The following is a 25,226-nucleotide window of genomic DNA, read 5'->3' as shown; positions in this document are numbered from 1 at the left end:
GATTCCTGTCATGCGGAGAGGAAGGAAAGGAGATTGTAAACCACTTTGAGATTCCTTCGGGTAGTAAAAAGGGGGGCACAAACCCCAACTCTTCTATTATGTGAAGTTCTCTTTTAAAAGGCCTGGCTGTTTGTCCTTCCTTATATCTCCGACATAATGCCATCTCCCCACTTGCATCACCCCCAAGGGAAACAAAACCCAAGCACCCCTAAGTGCCTTTCCTTGCATTCAGCTCTTCTCAGGCTTTCTTCCCAGAGTTTCTTTCTAGCTCCTGCTCCTTTGGCCAGTTTGGTGTAGGGGTTAGGAGTGCGGACTTCTAATCTGGCCAGCCAGGTTCGATTCTGCGCTCCCCCACATGCAGCCAGCTGGGTGACCTTGGGCTCGCCACGGCACTGATAAAACTGTTCTGACCGGGCAGTGATATCAGGGCTCTCTCAGCCTCACCCACCCCACAGGGTGTCTGTTGTGGGGGGAGGAATGGGAAGGTGTCTGTAAGCCGCTTTGAGCCTCCTTTGGGTAGGGGAAAGCGGCATATAAGAATCAACTCTTCTTCTTCTTCTTTTTAAAATCAGCCCTCCGAAAGTGGATTGTGTGACCAGTTTCACCTGCTGATTTCAAAACTATTCTGCCCCAAGCACCTTTCCAAGTCAAGACTGGTGGGGAAGGGGATGCAAGGCAGAGTGGGGACAGGGCACGGGCTTGCCAAAAAGCAGTCTGCAATGCTCCTGTGCCTTTAACAGCAGCGTGATCTGCAGATACCAGCAGGTGACACTGCATGGGAATAAACATGATCAACCTACTGATAAACAATCTGCCTATAAAACTGCTGCTATTGAGGACACAGGAGCAGACAAGGACATTGTACCGGGCCGAATGGCAAACCTCTCCCCTGCCTTCCCTTTGGAGTACGGGTGGCAGACTCTGGCTCTCTAGATGTTCATGGACCACAGTTCCCATGAGCCCCTGCCAACTGACCATGGTGGCAGAGGATCATGGGAACTGTACTCCTTGAAAATCTGGAGAGCCACAGCTTGGTCCCCCTGTTTTGGAGTCTTGCAACCCCTTCCTCACTAGTTGTGATCCAGACCAGGGGTAGTCAACCTGTGGTCCTCCAGATGTCCATGGACTACAATTCCCATGAGCCCCTGCCAGCAAACGCTGGCAGGGGCTCATGAGAATTGTAGTCCATGGACATCTGGAGGACCACAGGTTGACTACCCCTGATCCAGACTGTATGTTACAGGGGACAGGGACTTCTCTGTTTATTGTGATACTCTCCAAGTGCCATGTCCATGGAGAAGGCCTTATAAATAGCTCAGTAAAAAAACATTCGCAGCAAAAATAAAATCTCAGAAGCAGCCGGTGACTTTTTAATAGGAAGATATGGAGGCTTCAGATATCAGGGTTAAAGAAGAGAGATCCAAATTCAAGTCCCCATACTGCCACAATGCTTACTGGCTAACCCAGTCTACCTCACAGGGTTGTTGTGATGGGAGAAGAGAGGAGGGCAGAACAACATACTCTGAGCCCCTTCAAGGAAGGACAGGGCAGGACAGAAATGTAACAAATGTAATAAAACACAGCCTTCTTAGAAAAGGCAGTTTCTGAACTGCTGGACGTCCTCACTTGATGGTTAGTTGTGTCTGCCCAGGACAAAGGGAATGCTTCTCTGCCTGTACTCTGAAGCAGATCCCTGCCTTGTCCCCAAAGCTCCCACTGAACTCAGGTTCTGGGCTCAAGTCCTGCACAGCAACCGCAAATCGCAGCAACCTCCCCAGCCTCCTCCTGCAGCGCGAGTCCCCAAGGTGAGACAGGGATACAGGATTGTACCAAACTGTGTGCCACACTGCTCTGGGCTGGCTTATTCTTCTCCTTCCCCCATGAAAGCATTTTTAACCCTGTGGCTGTTCACCCTAGAAGAACAAATTAGCCCCTGCCCAGGTATCAATCCTTTGAATGCATCCCAAAGGTTGCCCTCCCTGCAGACTCTTTAATCCAGGGGGTAGTCAAACTGCGGCCCTCCAGATGTCCATGGACTACAATTCCCAGAAGCCCCTGCCAGCGAATGCTGGCAGGGGCTTCTGGGAATTGTAGTCCATGGACATCTGGAGGGCCGCAGTTTGACTACCCCTGTCTTCAGGAGATGTCTTGTCAATAAGGCAAAATATCAGCCTTGCAAGCAAAATCAGCCTCATGCCTCGCTTTCCTTATTGGTGCAAGGAGGGGTCAGCAGGCCCCGCGGTCCCTCTCCAGTCCCCATTTCTCTTCTCTGTGCCCTTCATTTCCCCTCTTCCTCGTACAGAAGGGGAACCTCCAGCATGCTGACAACAACAGACCAGAGGACGTCCCTTGGCCCTCCCTTCGCAGGAGGGGACCTCCTTTCTCCTCTCCGTTGCCTGGCCCCACCTTTGCCTGCCTTCCGGCCAGGTAGCCGTTCACCTTGGCCTTATTGCTGCTCCACATCCTTCCTAAGGGGCGGGACAGTGGCACGGAGCCTGCAACGGACTGCCTTTGCCACCAGCAGGCAGGGGGGAAGTGTTGGCTCAACAGCGCCAGCTGCAACTTGAGAAATAGTCCACAGCCTTTGCTGGCAGCCCAACTGGCGCTACCCAGGGTAGGGAGAAGGGCACGGAGGGAGAAGGGCAATGCAAGGACCACAGGGAAGAAGACGGCACCCCATCGCAGGGGCAGAACAGAGAGGAATCAGGGCATGCAAGGCCAAGCTGCTTGTCTGGCGACTTCCGGGGAGAAGCCAGAGAGACTCCCTCCCAGAATGTCAACATGAAATCACTTATCTCTCCGTCTTCCTTAAAAGCCTTCCTCATAACTCACTAATTCATTAGACCTCACGCCAGCTGGGTCACACTGGGTGTGCATGTCACTGAAGCTGGGGGCCCAGCTTTCCTGTGACCCCTACCTTGCACTCTCCCACAGACACCCCTTTTGGACTTTGAGAGGCAGTGTGGTGCAGTGGTTAGAGAACCAGACTGGAATCGGGGGGAGGAGTCCTAGGTCTGAATCCCCTTGAAAGTTTGCTGGGAGGCCTCGGATCAGGTGCACACTTTCTGTCTATCCTGCCTCGCAGGGCCGTTGTGATAAAATGGAGGAGAGGGAAATGAGACGTCTCTTGGGGATCCTCTTTGGGCAGGGTACAAATGAAATAAGCAAACAAAACGGAAGAGGGGAGAATAATGTTACAAGCAATTTTGAGTCCCCCTCCGGGAAAAGAGCAAGGTGTAAATATTTAAATTATTAATTGCTGCATAAAACCATCATTACTACCCACAGCAAGCAGAGAGACAGCACTGATACTTTAATCCCTGGATTTGGGGGGGGGGGTCCCTCATTACAACCCTGCTCCATCAGAAAGGACTGAGCACTTCTCCCAAGGAACACCAGATCCGGCTCCCAGCCCCCAGCATCCAGACCGGAAGAAGCAGGTGTTTTGGAGACCCATCCAGAAAAAGGGGTTCGAACCCTGGCCCCAGCCTCCCTGGAGTGTGACGAAAAAGATTTCAGCCGGCTACACCTGCGGGAATCCCGGAAACCTCCCCCTTGGCAGCTTGGCAGGGGGGGGGGGATCGCCCCTCCAAGCTCAGGGAAGGGTGGGAGGGTGCTGAGGTTCCTGAGCAACACCTCCCCTCTGCGTTACACAGCCACTGACACCCACACTCCCACCAGGCAGCACAGATAAAGGAGCAGGATGCCTGCAAGTGCTCAGGTCCACCTGGCCAGAGCCCTCCCCCAGTGGCCTGGGATGGGTGGCAGAGAGGGGCAGCCTCTCCTGGGGTGGGGGGTTCTGGAAGCACCCTCGCTGACCCTGGGGGGGAAGAGACACACGCCCCTGCCTCCCCCAGGAGACTAGAGAGCGGAGTCAGGCCAGGGCGAGGTCGTCCCCTTCTCCTTCAGAGGGGCACCGGGCGCCGCCGCCTGCCCTTGCCTGGACCCAGTGCCCACCTGCAGGGCGGGCGGCTGACCCAGCCAGCGGGTTACCTTGCGGCGGCTGCCCGGCTCCCCAACCCCGGTCTGCGAGGCCGCTCTGGCCCTGGACAGCCCCTGCCGGCTGCGGCTGCTGCTTGGCGGCGGCGCGGGCTCCATCCTGCCTGGCTTCCCTGGCCGGCGATGCTCCGCTCCCTCCTGCAGCCCCGGGGAGCAGTGACGTCAGGAGCCCTGCAACCTGCCGGAGGATTTAAAGGCGCAGGAGCCCGCGGAGCCACATGGCCGAGGAGCCGCACGTGCAACGAGAGCCTCGGGAGGCGGGCCTGAGAAGTTCCCCGACAGGCCGAGGTCCAGCCCCAGAGTCGCTGGGCGCCGTGCGGCCAGTCCCGGCTGGGAAATTGCAGGGCCAGGAGGAGAATAGGATTGGCAGAGGTGGGGGGCGGGGCTACACAAGGAGCAGAGCCCGAATTAATTATGCAAAAGATGAATAAATGAGGCAAAACGCCCCCCACGCCCCTCTTTTGCATGCAGCCTCTGCAGTTGAGCTTTCCGCGTTGTCAGTTTCCCATATTGCATGCGAGGTTTTCTTTCCTTTCTTTTTAAAAGAAATCCACAGTGCAGTGTGTACCTAGTCCAGGTGAGAAGCCACCAAAGGAGGGCCGGACTGCTATCCCTTTAAGAGGTGGATCCCTGTAAGAGAGATGCGGGCAGGTGCGAAACCTGAAGCAGGAGACGTCCTTGCCAAGTTCTCCTGTTTCTTTCTTCAAATATTAAAACAAAACCAATCCCCCCCCCCAGCGTGAACACAAAATAGCCTCCAATGTTCCTCTTCTCCATTTTATCTTCACGACAACCCTGTGAGGTAGGTTAGGGTGAGTCAGAGTGTCCCCAGGTCACCCAGCTGGCTTATGTGGCGGAGGGATGGAATCTGGGTGTCCCTTGTTGAAAGGGCAGGAGCCCTCCCAAAGTGTAAAATGGCAATGACCTACACTGCAGGGCTGTTATGGGCACAATACATTTGTCTGTGTTAAAAATAGACTTGGGAGGTGCACAGGGGAAAATGAGGGCAAAGCCTGCAGTGACTGTCTTTTGTAAAATTTCCAGGAGAGCTGTTTAAAAATGCTGGTGCTGAAACTTGCCGGGAGACGGTGACGAAGCCTTGCTCTGTTTTCCTGCCTTCTAAACAAACAAAGTTGCTGTCCCTTGGATAAAAAGGACAATCCCTTTGCATGCAGCGCTGACTGCCCATGAAGAAGGGAAAGGAAGGCATTCCCACTTTGGCTCCCAAAGAACACCAAAGTGTCCCAAGGAGTGGGGGAGCAGCCTGCAAGAAACCCCAATCTGAAAACCTGCACCCCACAACTTTGCTGATTCCCATGATACTCATTCTCATTCTCTCTCTCTCTCTCTTCCTTTTCTTATTCCTACTTCAAATTAGGTCACTGTTGAGGAAAGAGGGAGGGTGCTGCCTGTTGCTTCATCTCCTGAGCATGGCAGTTCCCAGTTCTTCCCACATCCCTTCTCCCCTGGTCTGTGCTACCAGCGCCCTTCCCAGGTCAGGCTCATTTGCCTGCGCTGTCCTAGTACACCCAGTTTCCTGGCTTCACTGGAGTGTGCGCAAAACAGGCCGGTAAGAGTCCTTACTCCCTTTCTTTTCTCTGTCCCCAAGCATTAGATTTCCAAGCTGCATTACCGGTCCTTCCAATCCACCTACGGCTCACCTCCATTGCAAACCACAGGTATTTTTCTACCTGTAAGTTTTCTTCACCATCGCCGTGCCACACAACTTCTGTAATGTTATGACCGTGTAAGCAGATATTCTTTTCTCGCATGAGCTTTGCGAGAGACTCCAGGGGTGAAAAGATTCAAGAATGAGGATGAAGTAAGAATACATCTATCTGGAGTGCCTTGGCGACATCGGCCCAAGGACCATGCAGTCCAACATTCTGCTTTGGAAAACTTTCAGTCCAAAGAAGCAATAAACTTTCTTCGTAAGCAGAATCCTCAAAGCTGCCTAAAGTCTTACATTGGAATTAGAATGCAAAAGGACAACAGTGGTGAAACCCAATTCCAATTCCTTCTGCAGCTGTTTTCATAAAGTACACATCCACCCTCAGGCCCAAAGAGCGTCTGCCGGGTCCTGTTCAATAGACAGCTTACCTGTTTCTGCGCCGCACTCATGCGGCAGCAGTTTGCAGGCGATAACATTTATCTCCACACCGAGAAATCTTGGCCTGAGACTTCGTGCAGGGGCTGCTTGACAGGCGGGCCGACGTAGGCTGGGGTGGAGAGGTCTGCGCTGTGCAAAGCAAGCGGGAGTGCACACATATTGCGCCTTCCCGGCGCGCACACGCAAGACAACTGCCTGGTATCAGTTCCGGAAGTGTCCTAAATATTGTTGCTGAAACCGGAGCTTACCTGCACCTGTCTGGCCGGTTATAATGCCTGCCTGTCTTGGGAAATACAACGCCAGGGGTGAAGCAAAGTAGCAGGCAGGGAGACAGAGAGAAATGAGCTGCAGAGCCCAATCTGCAGAGCAGCCCCCTGCTCCAGCCTTGAAGTCAGTGGAAGCAGCCTAAGAGCCATGGAGGGGCTGTCCTGTCGCCCTACAGCCTGGGTCCCAGTAAATCTCCTCCACGGGGGCTGTGACGTTTCTGGCAGCCAGTTCCACACAACAAGCACACAAATTCTTACCAAATCCTTCTTGCACTGTTTTAGCTGCATTCCTTCGAGCAGCCCTGCAAGGAGGGCTGATATTGCTGGGGGTGGGGAGCTGAGAGAATGTGGCTGAGCCTTGCCGTTCATGTCCATTTGTGCTTTGAACCAGCGTGGCGTAGCAGTTAAAGAGCGGCGGCCTCTCATCCAGTGAACTGGGTATGATTCCCCTGCTCTTTCACCTGCAGCCAGCTGGGTGACCTTGAGCCAGTCAGAGTTCTCTCAGAGCTCTCTCGGGTACATAAAACTATCTCCCCCCTTCTCTGTTATCAACAGCTCAGAGTTTTAGCCACTGTGCTCCACAAGCACTTGGTGCCTATCTAAATGCCATTGTCTGTAGTCCAGACATCTCTCTCCCCCTGTCTCCCAGCCCAGAGTTGCCCCTTGGTGAGAGCCAGCTTGATGTAGTGGTTAGGAGTGCGAACTTCTAATCTGGTGAGCCGGGTTTGATTCTGCACTCCCCCACATGCAGCCAGCTGGGTGACCTTGGGCTTGCCACGGCACTGATAAAGCTGTTCTGACCGAGCAGTGATATCAGGGCTCTCTCAGCCTCCCCTCCCTCAAAGGGTGTCTGTTGTGGGGAGAGGAAAGGGAAGGAGGTTGGAAGCCATTTTGAGACTCCTTCAGATAAAGTGGCATATAAGAACCAACTCTTCTTCTTCTTCAGTAATATCAGGGCACTCTCAGCCTCACCTCCCTCACAGGGTGTCTGTTGTGGGGAGAGGGAAGGGAAGGGGATTGGAAGCCACTTTGAGACTCCTCCTGGTAGAGAAAAGCAGCATATAAGGACCAACTCTTCTTCTTTTTCCTCTTTAACCAGACCCTGCTGCTGAATTCACTCTGCACGAATTAACAGGCAATAAATAATCATTCACTCCAAGCCATGAAAAGCTTCTTCCTGCTGTCACCAGCCATTTCAAATGCTGCAAAAGATACAGCATCAGGGACTTTTTGACAGGCGAGTGAATGTAGGCCGGAGTGGGGCTGTCTGGACTGTGCCAAACAAGAGAGAATTGAAGGCAACCATATGGTGCCAAAAAAAAGGATAAACTACCAGCACGCCTTGGATGCAAAAGAGGCTTATGACATATCTGTGTCATTCATTTAAATCTGCTTCAGAGTTTTTCTTTTATCCCAGGGAACCCTGGGAACTGTAGTTCTGTGGGGGGCGTTTCCAGAGACAAAAACTTAGCCTCCCCAAACAACGTTTCCCAGAATCCCTTTGAAGGGGAGCCATGACAGCTTGGTATAAAACCTATATAGTTTTGCATTCTAGCTATGCTTTCACCCATGTATGAGTGAGTGAGTGGTCCGGGATTATTTTGAGGATGTTACTTATGAATAATAGTATGATGATTCTGCATTTGTATATACTGGCCACCTGACAGAAGCTCCGTACTTAGTACCACTCAGCAGGGCTATGAAGACCTGAGACAGCTCCTTTCCCCCTTGTTTAAACATCCAGCCCCTGACCTCCATGGGCTCCACCTGCATGTCTCCAGGAGTTTCCCTCCGTGGATCTCACAACCTTTCCCCCATCCCTGCTGGTGGCCAGGAGGAACCTGGCTGTCTTAGTTCAGAGACCTGGCAAGGAGCTTTCCTTACTGAGCCACTGCACCAGGCTCTTTCTCACATTAACCCACACCTGCCCTGTTCCTGAGCAGACTGTATTAAACTTTTGGACATTTTTTTGCAAGACCAAGCCCGCCCCCCAAAGGAGCATGCACCCATCTCCAGTTTGCCAGACTCTGCTAAAAGGTGAGGCGTTGGAGGCAATTTCCACCCTCTGGTGGAGCATTGTGGCATTGCAGCTGCATGGCAGCTAACAGGCAGGATGCGCCGGCATTCGTGTCTGGCCTGCAGGGTGCATGCAGCAGAGTCCTGAGCGGGTAGCATGGATTGCTGCAGTCCAGGCTGCAGGTTAAGGATCCTGTCTTTAAAATTCTTCCCTGTGTAAATAATTTTTGCAAATTAAAAGGCATATTTTTAAAATGTATTAAGGATATTCATTCTTTTTTTAAATTATTAAAGCTATTTAGAACATTCGGGGCCATGGAGAGGTAGTAAGAGGATGCTCCTCCCAGCTTGGTGTAGTGGTTAAGAGCGGCAGCTGCTAATCTGGTGAGCCAGGTTTGATTCCCCCACTCCTTCTCCACATGCACCCAGCTGGGTGACCATGGGCCATGCACAGTTCTCTCAGAGCTCTCTAAGCCCCACCTACCTCACAGGGTGTCTGCTCTTGGGAGAGGAAGGGAAGGCAAATGGAAGCCGCTTTGAGACTCCTTTGGGTAGTCAAAAACAGGGTGAAAAAACCCAGCACTTCTTTACACACATGGTCATAGAACAATAATCTGTTTTCATGGTTAGAGTTGTGGAACAGAACTGAGAACACTCCGTTCAGGAAGTGGGCTGTTAATAGTAATTCTGTTTGTGGGAGATCTAAGAGCCCTTTGTAAAAGCTACTTGCTATAGGAGAGGTGATGCAATCTTTTCTGCCATTAAAGGTTAGATTTATTACACACGACTTACCCTGCGTCTGTCCTTAGCGGAGACCGAAAGCGATGACATTCTCCTGTCACTCATGTTATCTTCACGACACCCCTGTGAGGTAGGCCACTGTGTTCTAGTTCCCACAGGGAATTAAACATTCTGACACTGGAGGATGTGATAACTCTTTCCTGAGAAAGGACCATGGTTCAGTGCCTGCTTTGCAGGCAGAATGTCCCTGATGAACCTCTGGCATCTCCAGCTGGAAGGAATAAGCCGGTGTTGCAGCAGATGACCCTTTTCTACCTGGCAACCTGCTGCCAATCCAACATGACCAGATTGAATGGAGTCCAGCAGTTTCCTACGTTCAGAGTGCATAAACCCAGCATGCATGAACCTTCTGGGGCTGAGGTTGCTGTCAAAAGGTTCCCACCTGTGGGTCATCAAATCAGTGCATGTAATAGATGGCTTCTTTATTGCACATACATACATACAGTGCTCCCCTCCTCCTAACAGAGCAGGAACTGAAGTAGAACACCATAACAGAGCCAGTTTGGTGTAGTGATGAAGAGTGTGGACTTCTAATCTGGTGCGCCGGGTTCAATTCTGCAGCCAGCTGGGTGACCTTGGGCTCGCCAGGGCGCTGATAAAGCTGATAAAGCATTTTGGACCAAGCAGTAATCTCAGGGCTCTCTCAGCCTCACTGGGTGTCTGTTGTGGGGAGAGGAAAGGGAAGGCGACTGTAAGCCGTTTTGAGACTCCTTTGGGTAGAGAAAAGCAGCATATATGAACCAACTCTTCTTCAATAATCTCGGGGCTCTCTCAGCCTCACCCGCCTCCCAGGGTGTCTGTTGTGGGGAGAGGAAAGGTAAGGTGAACGTAAGCCACTTTGAGACTCCTTTGGGTACAGAAAAGCGGCATATAAGAACCAGCTTCTCTTCTTCTTCTACCTCTCGCCTGTGGCTTGAAGTAATACAAGGTCAGGAAAAGCTTTGCCATTCGATCCTGCCACCTATATAAAGCGGCCATTATGGTGTACTCTCCTATAGAGAGAGACTTCCCACAGTTCAGCTCACTGAGACCCAAGGGGAAGAGAAAGCCCACCCACGCATCCTCCTCCCTGTAGATCAGCAGAGTCCTTTTGCACTGTGCAGGAATGAACGGTGACTCAGAGGGGAGAGCGCCCCCTGCAGAGACACCCTCGCAGAGCACCGCTTGACACAGCGTGATCCGCGGGCCCCGCAACTCCATCTGACTCACGAGTCACGACTCCCCTTCTGCTTTTACATTTGCCCACAATTGCTGTGACTCATCCGTTCGCTGTTGCAGAGCCGGGAGTCCTTAAGTGTTTATTATTATCTACGTTATTATTAGAAGTTTAGCGTTCTTCCTACAGGAAGGGCATCCATGCCATTATACTTGGCAGAGCAACACAATAGCCAACTGTCCGGTTTTGGGCTTCCGGAGCTACAGACCACTTGAGAAGGCCCACCGAGGAAACCAGGAGACGTGGAACTTGGGGAGGAATCAGAAGAGGATGGAATTGAGGGGGGGAGGAGATTAGGGTTAGGGTTTAGGGTTGGGTTTAGGGTTAGGGCTAGGAAAGGATCAGGGGCTGGCAAGCCAAGGGGAAAACCTGGAGACCAATGTGACACTGGTGCAGCACAGATAAGGGGAGGAGCCTGATGGAACATGCAACTATTGTCTCTGCCCTATAGTTAGTGGGGCATTCAAAATTGTACCCCCTGATGTCTTTGACCCTAAAAGTGGCTGGAAGGGACTTGGTTTGGACCGGAGCCACAGTGACAGGTAAAATCTTTCCCTTGTACTGTTTTCCTGAGCTAGAATCTTAAAATAGTTGGAAGGGGCCATACAGGCCATCTTGTCCAACTCCCTGCTCAATACAGGATCATCCTAAAGGCTGATTCTGTGAAGGCTCAAGGGGGTGGCAGGTAACACTGGATGAGTGATAGGGTTGTGGGTGTCCTGCATAGTGCAAGGGGTTGGACTAGATGACCCAGGAGGTCCCTTCCAACCCTATGATTCTATGATTCTAAAGCATCCATGATAAGTATCTGTCCTGCCACTGCTTAAAGACCACCAGTGAGGGGGAGCTCTCCACTTCCTTAGGCAGCTGATTCCACTGCTGAATGACTCGGACGGTGAAAATGTTTTTCCTGATATCTAGCCAGTACCATTTTACACATAATTGAAACCCATTACTGCGGATCCTATTCTCTGCTGTCAACAGGAACCACTCCCTGCCTTCCTCCAAGTGACAATACATATGGTTGTATTTGGATGCTGTGACAAAGTTTACTAATGTAACAGGATTAACTTTTGCTTATATATTCCCACTGTCATGATGGTCAGTTCATAGTCTGAGGAAGAGTGCTTGCACTCGAAAGCTCATACCTTGAATAAATCTTTGTTGGTCTTAAAGGTGCTACTTCAGACCAACACGGCTACCCATTTGAAACTAACCTTTCAAAGTCTTCATGAGCCTCTTGTGGTGCAGAGTGGTAAGGCAGCAGACATGCAGTCTGAAAGCTCTGCCCATGAGACTGGGAGTTTGATCCCAGCAGCCGGCTCAAGGTCGACTCAGCCTTCCATCCTTCCAAGGTCAGTAAAATTAGTACCCAGCTTGCTGGGGGGTAAACGGTAACGACTGGGGAAGGCACTGGCAAATCACCCCGTACTGAGTCTGCCATGAAAACGCTGGAGGGCGTCACCCCAAGGGTCAGACATGACTCGGTGCTTGCACAGGGGATACCTTTACCTTTTTTCAAAGTCTTAAACATTAATCATGGCCCCTCTCAACCTCCTCTTCTCCATGCTGAATATTCCCAGGTCCCTCAGCCATTCCTCACAGGGCTTGGTCCCCAGGCCTTGGATCATCCTTGTCGCTCTCCTCTGAACCCTCTTGATTTTGACCATGTTCTTGCTGGCCTTTTTGAATGCTTCCTCCCCCCACCCCCTAGCTGCAATCAGCTTTGGTGGGGAAAGATGACAAAGCACCTCATCATGGTTTTCTTTCCTTTCTGAGGTTATCTGCAAACAGAGAACATTTGGGGAAGGGGCTGTGGTTCAATGGTAGAGCATCTGTCTTGCATGCAGAAGGTCAACACTTCAGTCCCTGGCATCTCCTGTTAGAAAAGGGGAAGGGAGACATGAAAGGCCTTTGATACAGGCCTGGAGCACAGCCCATCAGTCCAAGCAAATTTAAAAAAAACTGTGCGGCTCAGTAAATCCTATAGGTTACAGAAGGCTTGGCATATTCCAACTGGAGGTCAACATTAAGCAAGAAGAAAAGTTCTTGTCTTCTGAATCTGTAATCACCATCACCAAAACAACCAAAGACTAGTATCCTAGGTGATATCTAGTTTCATCGTTGGACTTCCTCAGTTGTATAACAATTGCATGCAATCAAAAAAATTCAAGCAGAGCTCTCTCGGAAAGCAGAAAATACACAATACAAGGAAATGCCCTTTCTTCACCACACATCATGGCGATAACCAAATCCCTTCTCTCTTGGTTGTTGGGTTTTTTTAAGGTTTTTTTTTTAATCCCATTGGGAGATCCAATCACAGCTGTCCTTTGACCATAACAGGACACAGCTGCTGATCAGACCCATCAAATTCTGGCTTGCTGATAGTAAATGAAATGCCAGTTACCCACTTGCTCAGGCCCTGGTGAGGACTGCACCTTAAGCAAAGGAAGATGCCCAATAGGTTTCCAATAAACAGTCAGTCACTTTGAGCTACCCCGCTCTGCTTCCGGACACCACTTCTGTGTTGCCCCAAGGTACATTCATCTGATGGCAGGATGCTGCTGCCGTGGACAGGATTCTCTCCAGACACTATGAACCACTCCACAAAAACCTCAGGAATACTTCCAGCTCAGTACTGCTACTGATTTCAATTATCTTTCACATATAATAACCCCCTCCCCCTTTTGTTTTTTCAGATTGTGCGATGCCACATTCCAAGGAAGGAATACCTGGGGTGCAGAAATACCTGGTTCCACCTCGGTGGGTGACCTTTGACTCCAAAATGGATGCACCTCCTGGGAGCAGACACTGGCCCATGTCATGATAATCCCAGCAGACCCTAAATCTGTTTTTCAAGTTGGTGTTGTGCAAAAGGGAGTCCTGGAGGAATAAGCGGAGGACAGCCTGAGGACAGCCAGAACAACAGGCCCTTCTGGCTGTTTGCACTTCCCTCCCACTGACAGCCCTTGCAGTTAGGGAGGCGGGTGCCCAGGGACAGGCAGCCCAGCTGTCCTGAGGTGCACAGGTGTGCCCTGTTAGTGCTGACAGCTGTGCCTGGGGGCACCAGGTGAAGAGCCCAGAGGAGAGCATCAGAAGGAAAAAACCTCAGGAGTTGTACAGGCTCCACTGCTCTCTGGGCTGCCCTGGAGAAGAGCTGACACGGGACAGGGGTGTGCCTCCCAATACAGATCTCTGAGGCTCTAGGGGTGCTTCTCCCACCCTTCCCAGTGAAATCTCAAAACAACACACAGGCACACCTTGTTTAGAGACAGATAAATTACGCATGACAATAGGCATTAGAGACAAGAAATGGACGGGGTCAGAGAATCCTTGTGCATAAGAGGGGGTGGGTAGGACTGGGGGTCTGCCAGAAAGCAGGATGCATCAGGGATGATGGGGGTGGTCTGTGTGTGTAACATGCCACATGGTGGGGGTCCACAGCCTATAACTCCAGACCCAAGTGTGGCTCAGTGCAGACTGCACAAATGGGGCTTTCAGGGTTGGCCAAACTGTGACTCTCCAGATGTCCATGGACTACAGTTCCCATGAGCCCCGGAATTGTAGTCCATGGATATCTAGAGAGCCACAGTTTGACCACCCCTGCCGCTAAAACAAGGAACGGAGATAGTTAAGTCAAAGGAGGGTGTCAGGGCGATTCTGGAACTGCCAGTCTGCAAAGGGACTGGCAGGCCAAGGTTTTCTCTGGGGCAAAAAGGCTTCTTCGAGATGTTCTGCAGAAAAGGAGAGAGGCAAATCTGTGCCCATCATCCACAGACAAACCACGCCCAGATTTCTGCCAGGGTGCTAAAGCCATCATGCAAGGTGCTCTTGTGTGTGATTTCCTGAGTGATGCCTCCTAACATAACAGCCATAACTCATAACAACCAAGGTGTGGACTCCAGAAACTTTATGGGCTTGTCACTCATCAGTACTGAAGTTATATATGTCTATTTTGAGTTTCTCATGCTGGCTCTTGGTGGATCTCTTGTTGGGAATCTTGATGAGTTTTGGCTCCGAAGCAGAAAAGGATGCCGGGCCTGCCAAGGGCGCTACAGCGAAACCAACTGTAGGGTTGGGAGCTTCGGTTGGGAAGCTGCCGTTCGCGCCCAAAGCAGCCTGCACGGGGGGGGGCGCTGGCGCACTGTTCAGCACACTCTCAGTCTAGCCAGCCCTGGAGGTGCCCCAGACCAGGGCCAATTCTGAGCTAAAGCAGGAATTAGCCCCATGTGCAAACAAGCAGCGATTGCAACATAGTCCATCATGCAGGATATGTCTCAGAGGCATCGCTAGTGGGGCTTGTTTGTTTTTTAATGGAAATTTCCAGATGATCTCATGTTCCCGTGAAGGCGGAGCTTAATTTTTAGAACATCAGTCCCAGTTTCCTGATCTCATCCAGCAGGCCTCTCCTGGTGTTCTCAACAACAATCTTTATTAACCCAGGCAAACAGTAGTTGAATGACGTGTCTCCATGCACTGGATAACATGCATGATATGCGTGCACAAGATCCGAAATACATCAAGATCGATCATTTAAAACCTGCTCAAACATCCAAGCCATAAAACAGAGACCATAAAACCAGGTCACTCTGCAAACAAACATCTTATTATCCTTTCAGATGAAGACCTTACAATAGCAGCTGCTTCAGTCCTAGTTCTGAACTTACTGTACTGTTCAGGGCCCCAAAAGAGAGCTAAAGGGTGGGCGGGTGGGCGTGCTGCAGCTTCACCCAGTAATCCACGCATGGGAATGAATATGACCCACACTCCTGTTCTCTCCTCTGGCAGGGGTCCCTCCAGAATGCTCAGCTCACTGTATGTGAAATCTAAGGGGAGATGTGGGGGGAAATCCCCCAGAAGAAAATACCTTTAGTAATTGCAATTACGGGTGTCTACTGATTTTATATGAGCCTCTTGTGGTGCAGGGTGGTAAGGCAGCCGACATGCCGTCTGAAGCTCTGCCCATGAGGCTGGGAGTTTGATCCCAGCAGCCGGCTCAAGGTTGACAGCCTTCCATCCTTCCGAGGTCGGTAAAATGAGTACCCAGCTTGCTGGGGGGTAAAACGGTAATGACTGGGGAAGGCACTGGCAAACCACCCCGTATTGAGTCTGCCATGAAAAGCCAGAGGGCATCACCCCAAGGGTCGGACATGACTCGGTGCTTGCACAGGGGAGACCTGTACCTTCTATGGATTTTATTGTGTTTTTATTCTTTTATTGTGTAAACCGCCGTGAGCTCAATCGGGAACGGCGGTCTACAAGTAATAAATCAACAAACAAACAAACACAAACGCGCACACACATACCCAGGAGCGAAAGGGCTCTGGGCGCTATCTGGGCAAGAGAGACCAGCGCAAGACCTCCTTGCTCAAAGCCTCTGAGTGCAGCGTGGGGCCTGCCCCTTCCCCGCGGACCGAAGAGGCCAGCCGGGCGGCTCCAGCCCCGCGCCCGCCCTTCCCCTTGGCCGCCTCTGCGCCGGCCGGAGCCCCGAGGGGATGCCCGTCTCCCGGCAGCCTGTGGCGTCCCAGGCCCCTCCCTGCCGCGGCCCTCCTTCGCCGCGCCCCGCCCGACCTGACGTGGCAGCGGATCCCGCCAGAAGCGCCGCAGCAGCAGCAGCAGCAGCCGTCGCGGCCGGAGGGAGAGAGGGAGGAAGGGTCGGGGGCGGCGATGGGGCGGCGGTGCCTGTGGCTCTTGAGCGCGCCGCTGCTCTGGCTCCTCCTGGCGGGGCCGGCGCGGAGCGGGGGAATCCGCCGGAGCCGTCCGGAGGGTCTGGCGCGGGGCAAAGTGGAGGTAAGGTCGGGCCGGGAGCGTCAGCCGCGGGGAGGAGAGGGGCCCGGCGCCTTTCCCGGCCACCCTGAAGCTCCGATGTGGGCAGTGGCGCTGCTTGGCTAGCCAGGCCGTGCTCCGCTCGGGGCGCTTTTTTGGGGGTGGGAGCGGCCCCGAGAGGGTGCAGAGCCGGGCGGGAGTGGCCCAGGCGGCCCTGCCTCTTGCCGCCCACGGAGTTCCCGAAAAGATCGGCGGCCCTTCCAGCTGCTGCGCGGGCGGGGGGGGGGGGCAGGGGAGAGAGAGAGAAAGAAAAATACCAGCGCATTAAGCCCAATCTATCACCGGAAGGCAAGATCATGAAACTCCGGCTCTCTTACTTTGGCCCTTTGCTTTCTTTGGAGAAAGCAATTATGCCAGGATTGGTCAGTGGGAAAAGGACCCCAGGCCGACAAAGAACACGGTCAAAAATGGAAACCGGCCAGAACATAACACAACTAAAAGAAACAGTGCCGGATTGGAAATCGTGGTGATTGTTGAGCTATTGGTGGAGGACAGGAAGGCCTGGGGGATCATTGTCCATGGGGTCGCGATGGGTCGGATGCGACTTCACACCTAACAGCATCAAGGACTGTCAAGAGTTGGACTCGGCTGAATGGCTGACATCTTCATCATCATCATCATCAAACGGGGTCCAGCCCTGTTAGTCCTTGGACAGGAGACTACCAAGGAAATCCTTGGTCACTGCACAGAGGCAGGCAATGGCTACCCAGCCTTGATCATCTCTTGCTCAAAAACACTATGACACAGGCGGCCAAATGGTGGCTGCCCAGATGTCCATAGACTACATTTCCCACGAGCCCCTGCCAGCATAAGCTCATGGGAATTGTAGTCCATGGACATCTGAGAAACCACAGTCTGGCCACCTCTGCCCTGTGGAGTAGTCATAACTTGCGACTCTATGGCACTTTCAAGAATTCGTATAAAAGTCCCGAGAGTGTTCTGAGGAGCCAAAGTGGGTGTGCAAATTGGATTGGAATTGGTTAGGAAATAGGACCCTGAAAACGGGCATAGAGAATCAGAGTGGACAAGGGGGGGGGGGCACAAGGGTGTAGCTTGGGAACTGAAAGTCAGGTGTCAATCATAGGGAGCCACAGATGGGGAAACACTGGTGCCATAAATCCATTGGCTTTGCATGGTAGATTCCATTGGTGCCATAAATCCATTGACTTTGCATGGTAGATTCCATTGAGTTAGAAACCCACTGGTGGAAGTCCTGAACTGAAGGAAGTAATAAAGACGGGGATCGGCAGAGAGAGAAAGAGCTGGTTAATGGGCAAACTCTCCCTGCAATGCCAAGGGCTGAAAACATTGAAGGCCAGGAGATCTGGCCAACTGCAGCAGTGGGAAGCTGGCTTTAGGTCTTCTGGAGAGGCATGGTTGGCGAAGTGGGACTCAACACAACGAGGCCCAGATTTCAAGGGGGGGGGCAGGACACGGATGGACTGACAACTCAGGTTCCTGTGGAGAAGAAGTAATGAGGGCTTGAGACAGCTTAATGTTTTTACTAGGAAATCCCAAAGCCAAGCCTGGACCCAGCCGCTGCCAGGAAGTTTCATTAATAATATTAAATCAAGTGTTGTTTATTGAATGGTCCGCTCTGATCTCCCCTGGAGAGCTCTTAAGTAGGCTGTAGTCTGTCTCCGGCATGGCCTGCCAGATGCTTCCCCAGGCAGTATTGATGGTATGCTAACAGAGGTAGGATTTGGAGAGGCTGGACCGCGAGGACGCTCTGGAGCGACTGAAGGATTTAGCGTAGAACCAAATGGGAGTTCTAGACACAATGTGCAAAATTATGGGCAGTGGGGAAAGGGAGCCTTTTCTTCCACACTCCTAGATCTGGTGCTTAGCATCTTGCTTTGGGATTTATTGGTTGTAGAACCAGGACAGACAACTGGAAATTCTGCATACACTGCAGAATTTATGGACTGCACTATACAAGATGTGTTGGCCATCCCTTGCTTAGACGGCTTTTAAAAAAATATTAAGCAATTTCATGGAGAACAACCATAAGCCAATCTATTATTAGCCGTAAAGATGAAATGGAACCTCCATACACAGAAGCAGTATGCCTCTGAATTATACATGCTGAGGGAACAGAATGACATTGGGAGGACATCATTTCTGTATCTGGAAGCAACGGCCAAGCGGTAGTTGAAAACAGACGTTTGGACGAGGTGGTCCTCTGAACGTATCTTGTTAAATCGCCCTAAAATACAGAAAGCAGATTTTCATGTTTAGACATTTTAGACAGCCATAAACGAATGGGAAACGAACTGGAAAATTCCCTTTTGTTTTGGTAATAAAGCTGAACAGAGAGGAAGTGGAACACCAAGGTGTCGTTTAAAAACAAATTGTCTGAAGGTCGACATGAAAACAAAATTGTGAACTTGGACTTCATTCCGTTCCCTGGAGCTTGTTCCAGGAGGCTGGGAGGAGGGAGAGGCATCTTGCCTCTTCTTCCTCGCACCCGGCACATATGGGGCAATCTCCAAGGGGTCACGCCTCAGTGCACCCTGGGAAATAAAGTCCAGAAAGGTGAAGGGGAGGCCAGTCTGTGCATGAACTGCCTCGCTCCTGGCGGGTCTCTTTGTGTTAGGAGGTATCCGTCTGCCTCACTTTGATGTTGTCCTCTGCTCTTTTGCAGTCTTGTGGAGGATGACAATTGAACCGCTTGAAAGAGGTAAGTGTTGCTTCAGCTTCTTGGGGGTTTGGCTGGAGAGCTGATCCAACCTGGGGGCCAGGCAAAGACGTAGAAGCAGGAAGGTCCTGGGATCAGACCTTTCCTCAGCGCGTGAATTCAGCATTTGCTGGCCTTAGGCAAGTTAGCTCCCCCACCCTCCTCACTGTGGAGGCCTACCTTACTGGGATGTTGTTAAGCACTGGTGACTCTTTTTAAATTCAGTACAATGGTCATCTCACCCTTCCTGCAGAGACATTAGATTGGCATATTCCGCTTGCCTTCCCCCATTATATCCTTGCATCAACCCTGTCGGGCCGAGGGAAGTGCTGTGAGCCATTGGATGGCTGCTTACCTGTGCAGGCCCTTTCTCATTCCTCCAGCTGCTCCATATTTGGCTGGCCAAGAGCAAGCGAGGGAATGAGCAGCATGTGCGATGTGATCCTCGTTAAAATAATTACGATTATAGCCAGGGGTTATTAATACCGCTGCATGTACTCCATGCTTAATGGGCCAAATGGAAGCAACTCCCAGCCCAGCCTGGGGCACAGGAGTCTTTTTTCCCCAGCCGCATTCTCAAATCCTTTCTTATTCTCCGCTGCCAGCGTGGCCCGGTTCATCCGGTTCATCTAGCACGAAGCTGTGTCTCTATTCGAGTCCTCCCCATCTCCATTTTAGCTCTGTCTCCTTCCAGGCACTTTTCTCAATGCAACATAAGTCCTTTCCTAGAGTCTACTTTGACCAAAGAATTGGTTGGCATTCTAGTCGTTCCCTCCCTTTGCTTTCTTCTCTGTTGCCCTTCCTTTCCACTCTCCAGTCATCTTGGGGAGCCTCTTGGACAGCTGCAAAAATGGTTCACCTTCCTCATTGACTGGATGTGGCAATCACCCTCCTGTTACAATGCAGCCATTGTATCCCGCCTTCGTGCAGGTGCAGAGTTTTACAACTACTCACCTGGCCTCCCCCCCCCCCATACCATCCCTTTGTTTTTTTAACTTGAGAGCCAGTGTGGGGTAGTGGTTAAAGAGCGGCAGCCTCTAATCTGGAGAACCAGGCTTGATTCCCCACTCCTCCACATGCATCCAGCTGGGTAACCTTGGGCCAGTCACAGTTCTCAGAGCTGTTCTTGCAGAGCAGTTCTCTTAGAGCTCTCTCAGCCCCCACCTACCTCACATGGTGCCTGCTGTGGGGAAAGGAAAGGTGTTCGTAAGCTGCTTTGAGACTCCTTTGAGTAGTGAAAAGCTGCTGCTTCTTCCCTCCCTTCCTTGCCCCAAAGTCTCTTGCTTGTTCCTCTGACCCACTGCTGGTTTCTTGGCCCTCTCCCCCTCTGCCCTTGTGCTGGTTCTGCTTCCTGTTTCCCAGGCTGTTGAAGCTGAAATGGTAAGTCCATTAGGGGCACAAAACAGTCTTCACTTTTAAAGCTCCATGAAGGGCATATATATAGGGATTGTCCAAATACCAACAAGAAAGGATGACCACCGTGGAGATGCACACCTCCAGGCTGTGATGTTTGCTCCTCCCTCCCTCCCTCTCTCTCTCCTAGGTGAAGGCCTTCGTCACGGAGGATCTCCCTCTCTAGTATCCTTCCCACACTCCATTCTGGTAAGGGGTGGAGAGCTGCATTCCTCACTCAGGTTACAGAAAAGCCGCTTGGGTCAGTACCAACTGATATAATTTCTCTCCATGTCCGCAAACGGCTTGGCTTTGCTATGTGATCAAATGGGACAGATTAGGGTGCAGTCACAGAGAAGGACAAGGAAGGAGAGGTACCGGGTTGGCATCTCCCACCCTGAACCATAAAAATAATCAGTGATACAAACCAAGGATATTTGGCCTGTGTCCCAAACACATATGCTTTGTACATGCATTTATGCAGATTTACATCCCTGCTTGGCTCCCTGAACAAGATATATAGTCTTGTTCTTCCTCCATTTTTTCCTTCATAGCAGCCCTGAGGGAGGTGAGACAGAGAGCGTGGCTGGCCCAGGGTCACCCAGGGAGCTTCCCTTGCAGAATGAGGATTCAAACCCGGGTCTTCCAGATCCTCATCTGCCACCACTACATATATCACCCTGACCTGTGTAACTGAGGCAAGCCCAATCCTGTCAGGAGTTAAGCAGGGTCAGCCCTGGCTGATGCTGGATGTGAGACCTCCAAGGATTTGGCTGCAGTCCCCCCCCCCCCCAAGAAACACGAGGGGTCATGACACAGGGCCAGCCAGTAGCAAACCACCTCCGATTCTGCTGCATACCTATTTTGTCTGGGGAAGGGTGGAGTGCCACAGAATATGTAGACATTTCTCCAGGCGGAACATGCCCGGCTTATCCTTGGGCAAATTTCGGTTAATTAAGGCCTGTGCAGATAGACTCGGATGGGCCCGCTTGTGCTCTCTGTGGGCTACTGTCCTGCCAGGCAGGCTCCTTAACAAGCCTCTCCTAGCCACAACCTTGTGATGAAGCACCTCCCCGGAGCGGACCCTGAACTCGTGCTGCTGAATTTCAAGTACGAAGAGCTGGAGGTGAGGACAAACTGCTGGGTGGAGGTCTGGGATCCTGGGTGGCCTCTGGGATGCGCCAGATGGAGCTTTGGGGGTGAAGAGGTGGCTGAAGGAAGGCCAGGTTGACTGGGAACAAAGACGGATGGTAAGTGGGGGACGGGATTGGTTGCTCTTAAGAACGCAGAGCCTGGCTGTCTGCTGCAGTGGTCTCACACTGGTTGCAAATGTCAGCTCCTTTCTTGTATTCCAGTGTCAGCTGGCTTGCTTGCGTGCTTTTTTGGTGGGGGAACCCAATTTGCAAACGGATGGTGCATGTGTGGGGGCCCAGCCTACTGAAAGCATAGCGCTTGTCCCTTATTTAAATGTTGCATGTAGTGCTTTTCAGATTTAAAAGAATGCTTTGACTTGAGGCCATCAGTGCCCTGTTCAAGTCTCATTTTTACCCTGAAACATTCTCCAGGCTTTGAGAAGCCCTAGAAGTGGCGCAATCATGCAGAGTAGGGTGGGGAAGCAGAACTGTAGACATGCCTACCTGGGGCTCCTCTCTTTCCCACCCCCTCCAGGCCCATCATTGGCCATTTTGGGTGGGGAGCAACATGACCATATATGGTCCTATCACCCAATAAATGTTTAACAAATTTTTAAAAGCATGTATAAAAAATTAACTCCCACCCATTCGGGAAACCCTTTCAGGGTCGTCAAGAAGCCTGGATTAAGCAGGAGGGTGGTAAAAACAAAAACCAGAATTATGCAAAGGAGAGATATTCTAAATGTGTTCATTGCAAAGGTGGGTACAGTCTTTGTCACTGGCTAAGAGACAGGGGTGGGGAGGCAGAATTTGATAAGCTGCTATGCTGTGCAAACCAATGAAAGGCAGTTCTGGTAATGCCATGGGCCTGAGATTATGGCTCTGAGATTACTCCTTTGACCTGGGTTTGTTTTGTAGAGAATTCCACTGAGTGACATGACCCGGGAAGAGATCAACCAGCTTGTGCAGGACTTGGGGTTCTACCGGAAAAAGTCACCTGACTCGCCAGTACCTGAGGAGTTCCAGCTGGCCCCTGCCCAGCCCCCGCCCACCTCCGAGGTGGCTCAGGACCCTGCGGCAAGGAGAAAGGGGGGCGCGGAAGACCTCTAGACCTGCTGCTTATGCAAACCTCAGAAGCGGAGGCCAGCACCTGGAAGAACACCGTCACTCCAGAACTGCTTGTGTAGACGAACCACTGTGCGCACACCAGGAAGCTGTTGTGGTCTATGCAGGAACGTGTATCCGCTGACTCCAAAGAGCCGAAGGCAGTGAGATTGGCTGCGGGATCCAAGTGTCTTGCTCTAGTTGGTCGCAAAGCAACTTGTGGGTACCGTCTGCACTCTCCAAACCTTCCTCAATGGGTTCCCCAACATTTAGAGCAGGGGCATTAGCGCTTGGCTCTTTCCTGCAAGCAGTAAGGATGGCAGATGGTTGTGCACAAAATGAGTGTGTGTGTGCACACTTGCATAATTCACACTGGTCACACAATCTGCCTTTTTTGCTGTTGCAGATTGTGGCTTTTTGCTGCGTGGGCACGGAGTACACACAGCCCTGGCTGCCTGCCTGTTGTCTAGGGAAGGTGTGACAGCTCTATCTGGAAAATCAGGGCTTCTGTTCTAGCGTGGGGGTGAGTCTTTCCACGGTGGCCTTGGAGGCAGGCCAAGTCGTACCCAGCGTGTTTCTTTCCTCGCAAAGGATGCTGAGCCCGGCTCTCTGCCCACCTTCGCAAGACAACAGTCCTGTCACCTTGGCTTCCGTCCACCGTCCTTGCCATATATAGACCAACTTTCCTTCCTGGTGCTGAGAAGGAGCAGCTGTGTTTGAGGGGTGGTTTCTTTTGATGTAAAATTCCTGCGGCTATGCCCCAGCTGTTGTGGGACAGGATGAAGCCCTCTGCTGAAAGTTCTTGGTGCTGAGGGTGGATAGCAGCGTCCCGTCAGGCTCTGGAGCATGGCATGCTGGGAAACGTGCACTGCGCCACGCCCGTCCGAAAAAACTCATCAAGTGTGACTAAAAACAGTAAAGCCTCCAACATCCTCTGCAATGGTGTGTGGGTGTGATTTGGTGCTATTGCTTTGGCCAAAACCAGCTGCTAGCTTGGATGATATGGTGGGGGTAGTGGGATGCCACATTCACCTTTGGGGATTGGCGGACACTTCCTGCTCCTTCCAGGTTTGATTCCAACCACTGATTATGAGGCTCTAAGGAACTCAGGCATCTGATAGGGAACCACTTCCTTCTGCTATCCCCCTCAACCTCTGCAGAGTAACTGCACATATCCTCTGAATGCCTCCCATTGCAGCAAAGAAGAAGAGTTGGTTCTTATATGTCGCTTTTCTCTACCCAAAGGAGTCTCAAAGCAGCTTCCAGTCACCTGGCTAGGAAGAGGTATGAATCATAGAGTCTTTAAAGCTGTTAAGAGACAGCTTGCATGCACCACAGCATCAGGAGTGTCCTGCAGGCATCCAAAAGTGGCATTCAAATCTCATGCTGACCGTGACTCCACTGGACCTCCCCTCTCATATTTGGAAAATCTGACTGCAAAGGATTTACCCCACCCCTCTCCCAGCAGAACAAGAGGGGAGTTTTAAAGGGTTCCCATAGAGCTAGAGATTTAAAGGGCCCATTCTATTCTGGAAGCTTTAGAAGAGGGATGGGCAATAAAGGGTAATTTACGGACCTAGCAGATCAAATTATGGGGGAGGAGAGCAGGGAAGTTGCACAGTTAAATCTTTCCTACACATGTACAGATCAAACTACTGTTGAGGCAGAAGAGCCCAGAGACTTAGGGCATTTCCGCACATCAGTAAAAATATTGCTATGCCAGCTAAATGGCGTAACGCTAAATATCATCACACCTCCCAGCCACTCACCTTTTTGCTGTCTCGCTCTGGTCTGCCGCCTTTTCACGCTTCTCACCCTTCACAAGTGCCACTGGAAATGGTGGAACAGAGCAACACATTTCACGTGTGACTCTCTTCTGCCGGTCAATCAAGCCAAGCAGCCAATCCCCTTTCTCCTTGTTTTGAGGGTCCCATAATGCCCGCTAATTTTTTTTAAATTCATAGTTCTCTGTTTAAACATGTATGCATCTAATCATAGTACTTTTTAAATGCCACCCCTTATGGAATCACAAATCTTGATACTTAAAAAAATTAATATTGTTCCTGATTTGTGGGGTGGGAAAAATTTTAGAGAGGCATGCTTTGTGTAACAACCTTTTGGTGGGGGGGGATTTATTTCTGGCATTGCCTGCACACTTGTCTACCTATTCATTGCTCCAGGAAGTTAGACCTTTTAAAAAAGAGATTCCTGTCCCCGGGAACAAGGGAGAGGGAAGCAGGTATGAGGGCAGGCCAAGGCACACGCCTTTATTGCATTTGAGCCTCTATACCTTCCCTCTGCTGGTTGCTCTCTTGCAGCTCACACTAAATAGGTTGGGGAATCCTCTTTATGCGATTCCCCAACTAGCGCTTTAAAATGGACGTCGCCGGCTGGTTACTGCTCAGATGGCTGGATGTTGGCGACGTCATACGGAGGGGCTGGAATATAACTACGTAAGGAAGCATTTCACTATATATAACGGCTGCAGACATGCTCTTAAGCTTCGTGTCATGGTCTTCTCTTACTTTGTGTGTGTGTGGGGAGGGGTCATGTTCACTGGGAAATTATCCAAGCAGGAACTCTTGGCCTGAAGCAACAAAATCCAGTAAAACACACACAGGGAGACACACAGAAAGAGAGCCTCAAAAAGGGAAGGGTGCTGGAGACGGTGGAAAAGAAAAGACCC

The 25,226-nt window shown here is 51.4% G+C and overlaps 2 protein-coding genes and 1 long non-coding RNA gene across 4 annotated transcripts in view; 2 read left to right on the top strand and 1 right to left on the bottom strand.

Moving 5' to 3' along the window:
- INPP5J (inositol polyphosphate-5-phosphatase J) overlaps positions 1-6,185 on the bottom strand; it is a 43,753-nt gene extending 37,568 nt beyond the window's left edge. Inside the window, exon 1 of one of the 2 annotated variants that reach the window (XM_077308308.1) lies at positions 6,100-6,185. In XM_077308308.1, the coding sequence (XP_077164423.1) occupies positions 6,100-6,147 (48 nt within the window). In that variant the 5' untranslated portion in view covers positions 6,148-6,185. Of the gene's footprint in view, positions 1-3,993; positions 4,215-6,099 lie in introns of those variants that run through there. The other variant, XM_077308307.1, reaches the window with a different exon arrangement.
- On the top strand, positions 2,302-7,534 carry LOC143822759 (uncharacterized). Its single transcript, XR_013226253.1, has 2 exons — positions 2,302-2,427; positions 5,044-7,534. It is a non-coding gene; the product is annotated as an uncharacterized LOC143822759 (long non-coding RNA).
- An 8,410-nt stretch (positions 7,535-15,944) lies between these two features.
- SELENOM (selenoprotein M) lies at positions 15,945-23,480 on the top strand. The gene is made up of 5 exons (XM_077308284.1): positions 15,945-16,198; positions 18,879-18,914; positions 20,455-20,489; positions 21,351-21,429; positions 22,355-23,480. The coding sequence occupies exons 1-5, from the start codon at positions 16,076-16,078 to the stop codon at positions 22,544-22,546; spliced, it is 465 nt and encodes a 154-aa protein (XP_077164399.1). The 5' UTR covers positions 15,945-16,075; the 3' UTR covers positions 22,547-23,480.
- Positions 23,481-25,226: the final 1,746 nt, after the last annotated feature.

The sequence above is a fragment of the Paroedura picta genome, chromosome 13 (assembly GCF_049243985.1).
Source record: "Paroedura picta isolate Pp20150507F chromosome 13, Ppicta_v3.0, whole genome shotgun sequence".
In the NCBI taxonomy this organism is placed as follows: domain Eukaryota; kingdom Metazoa; phylum Chordata; class Lepidosauria; order Squamata; family Gekkonidae; genus Paroedura; species Paroedura picta.
This window is presented reverse-complemented; position numbering and strand designations above follow the sequence as displayed.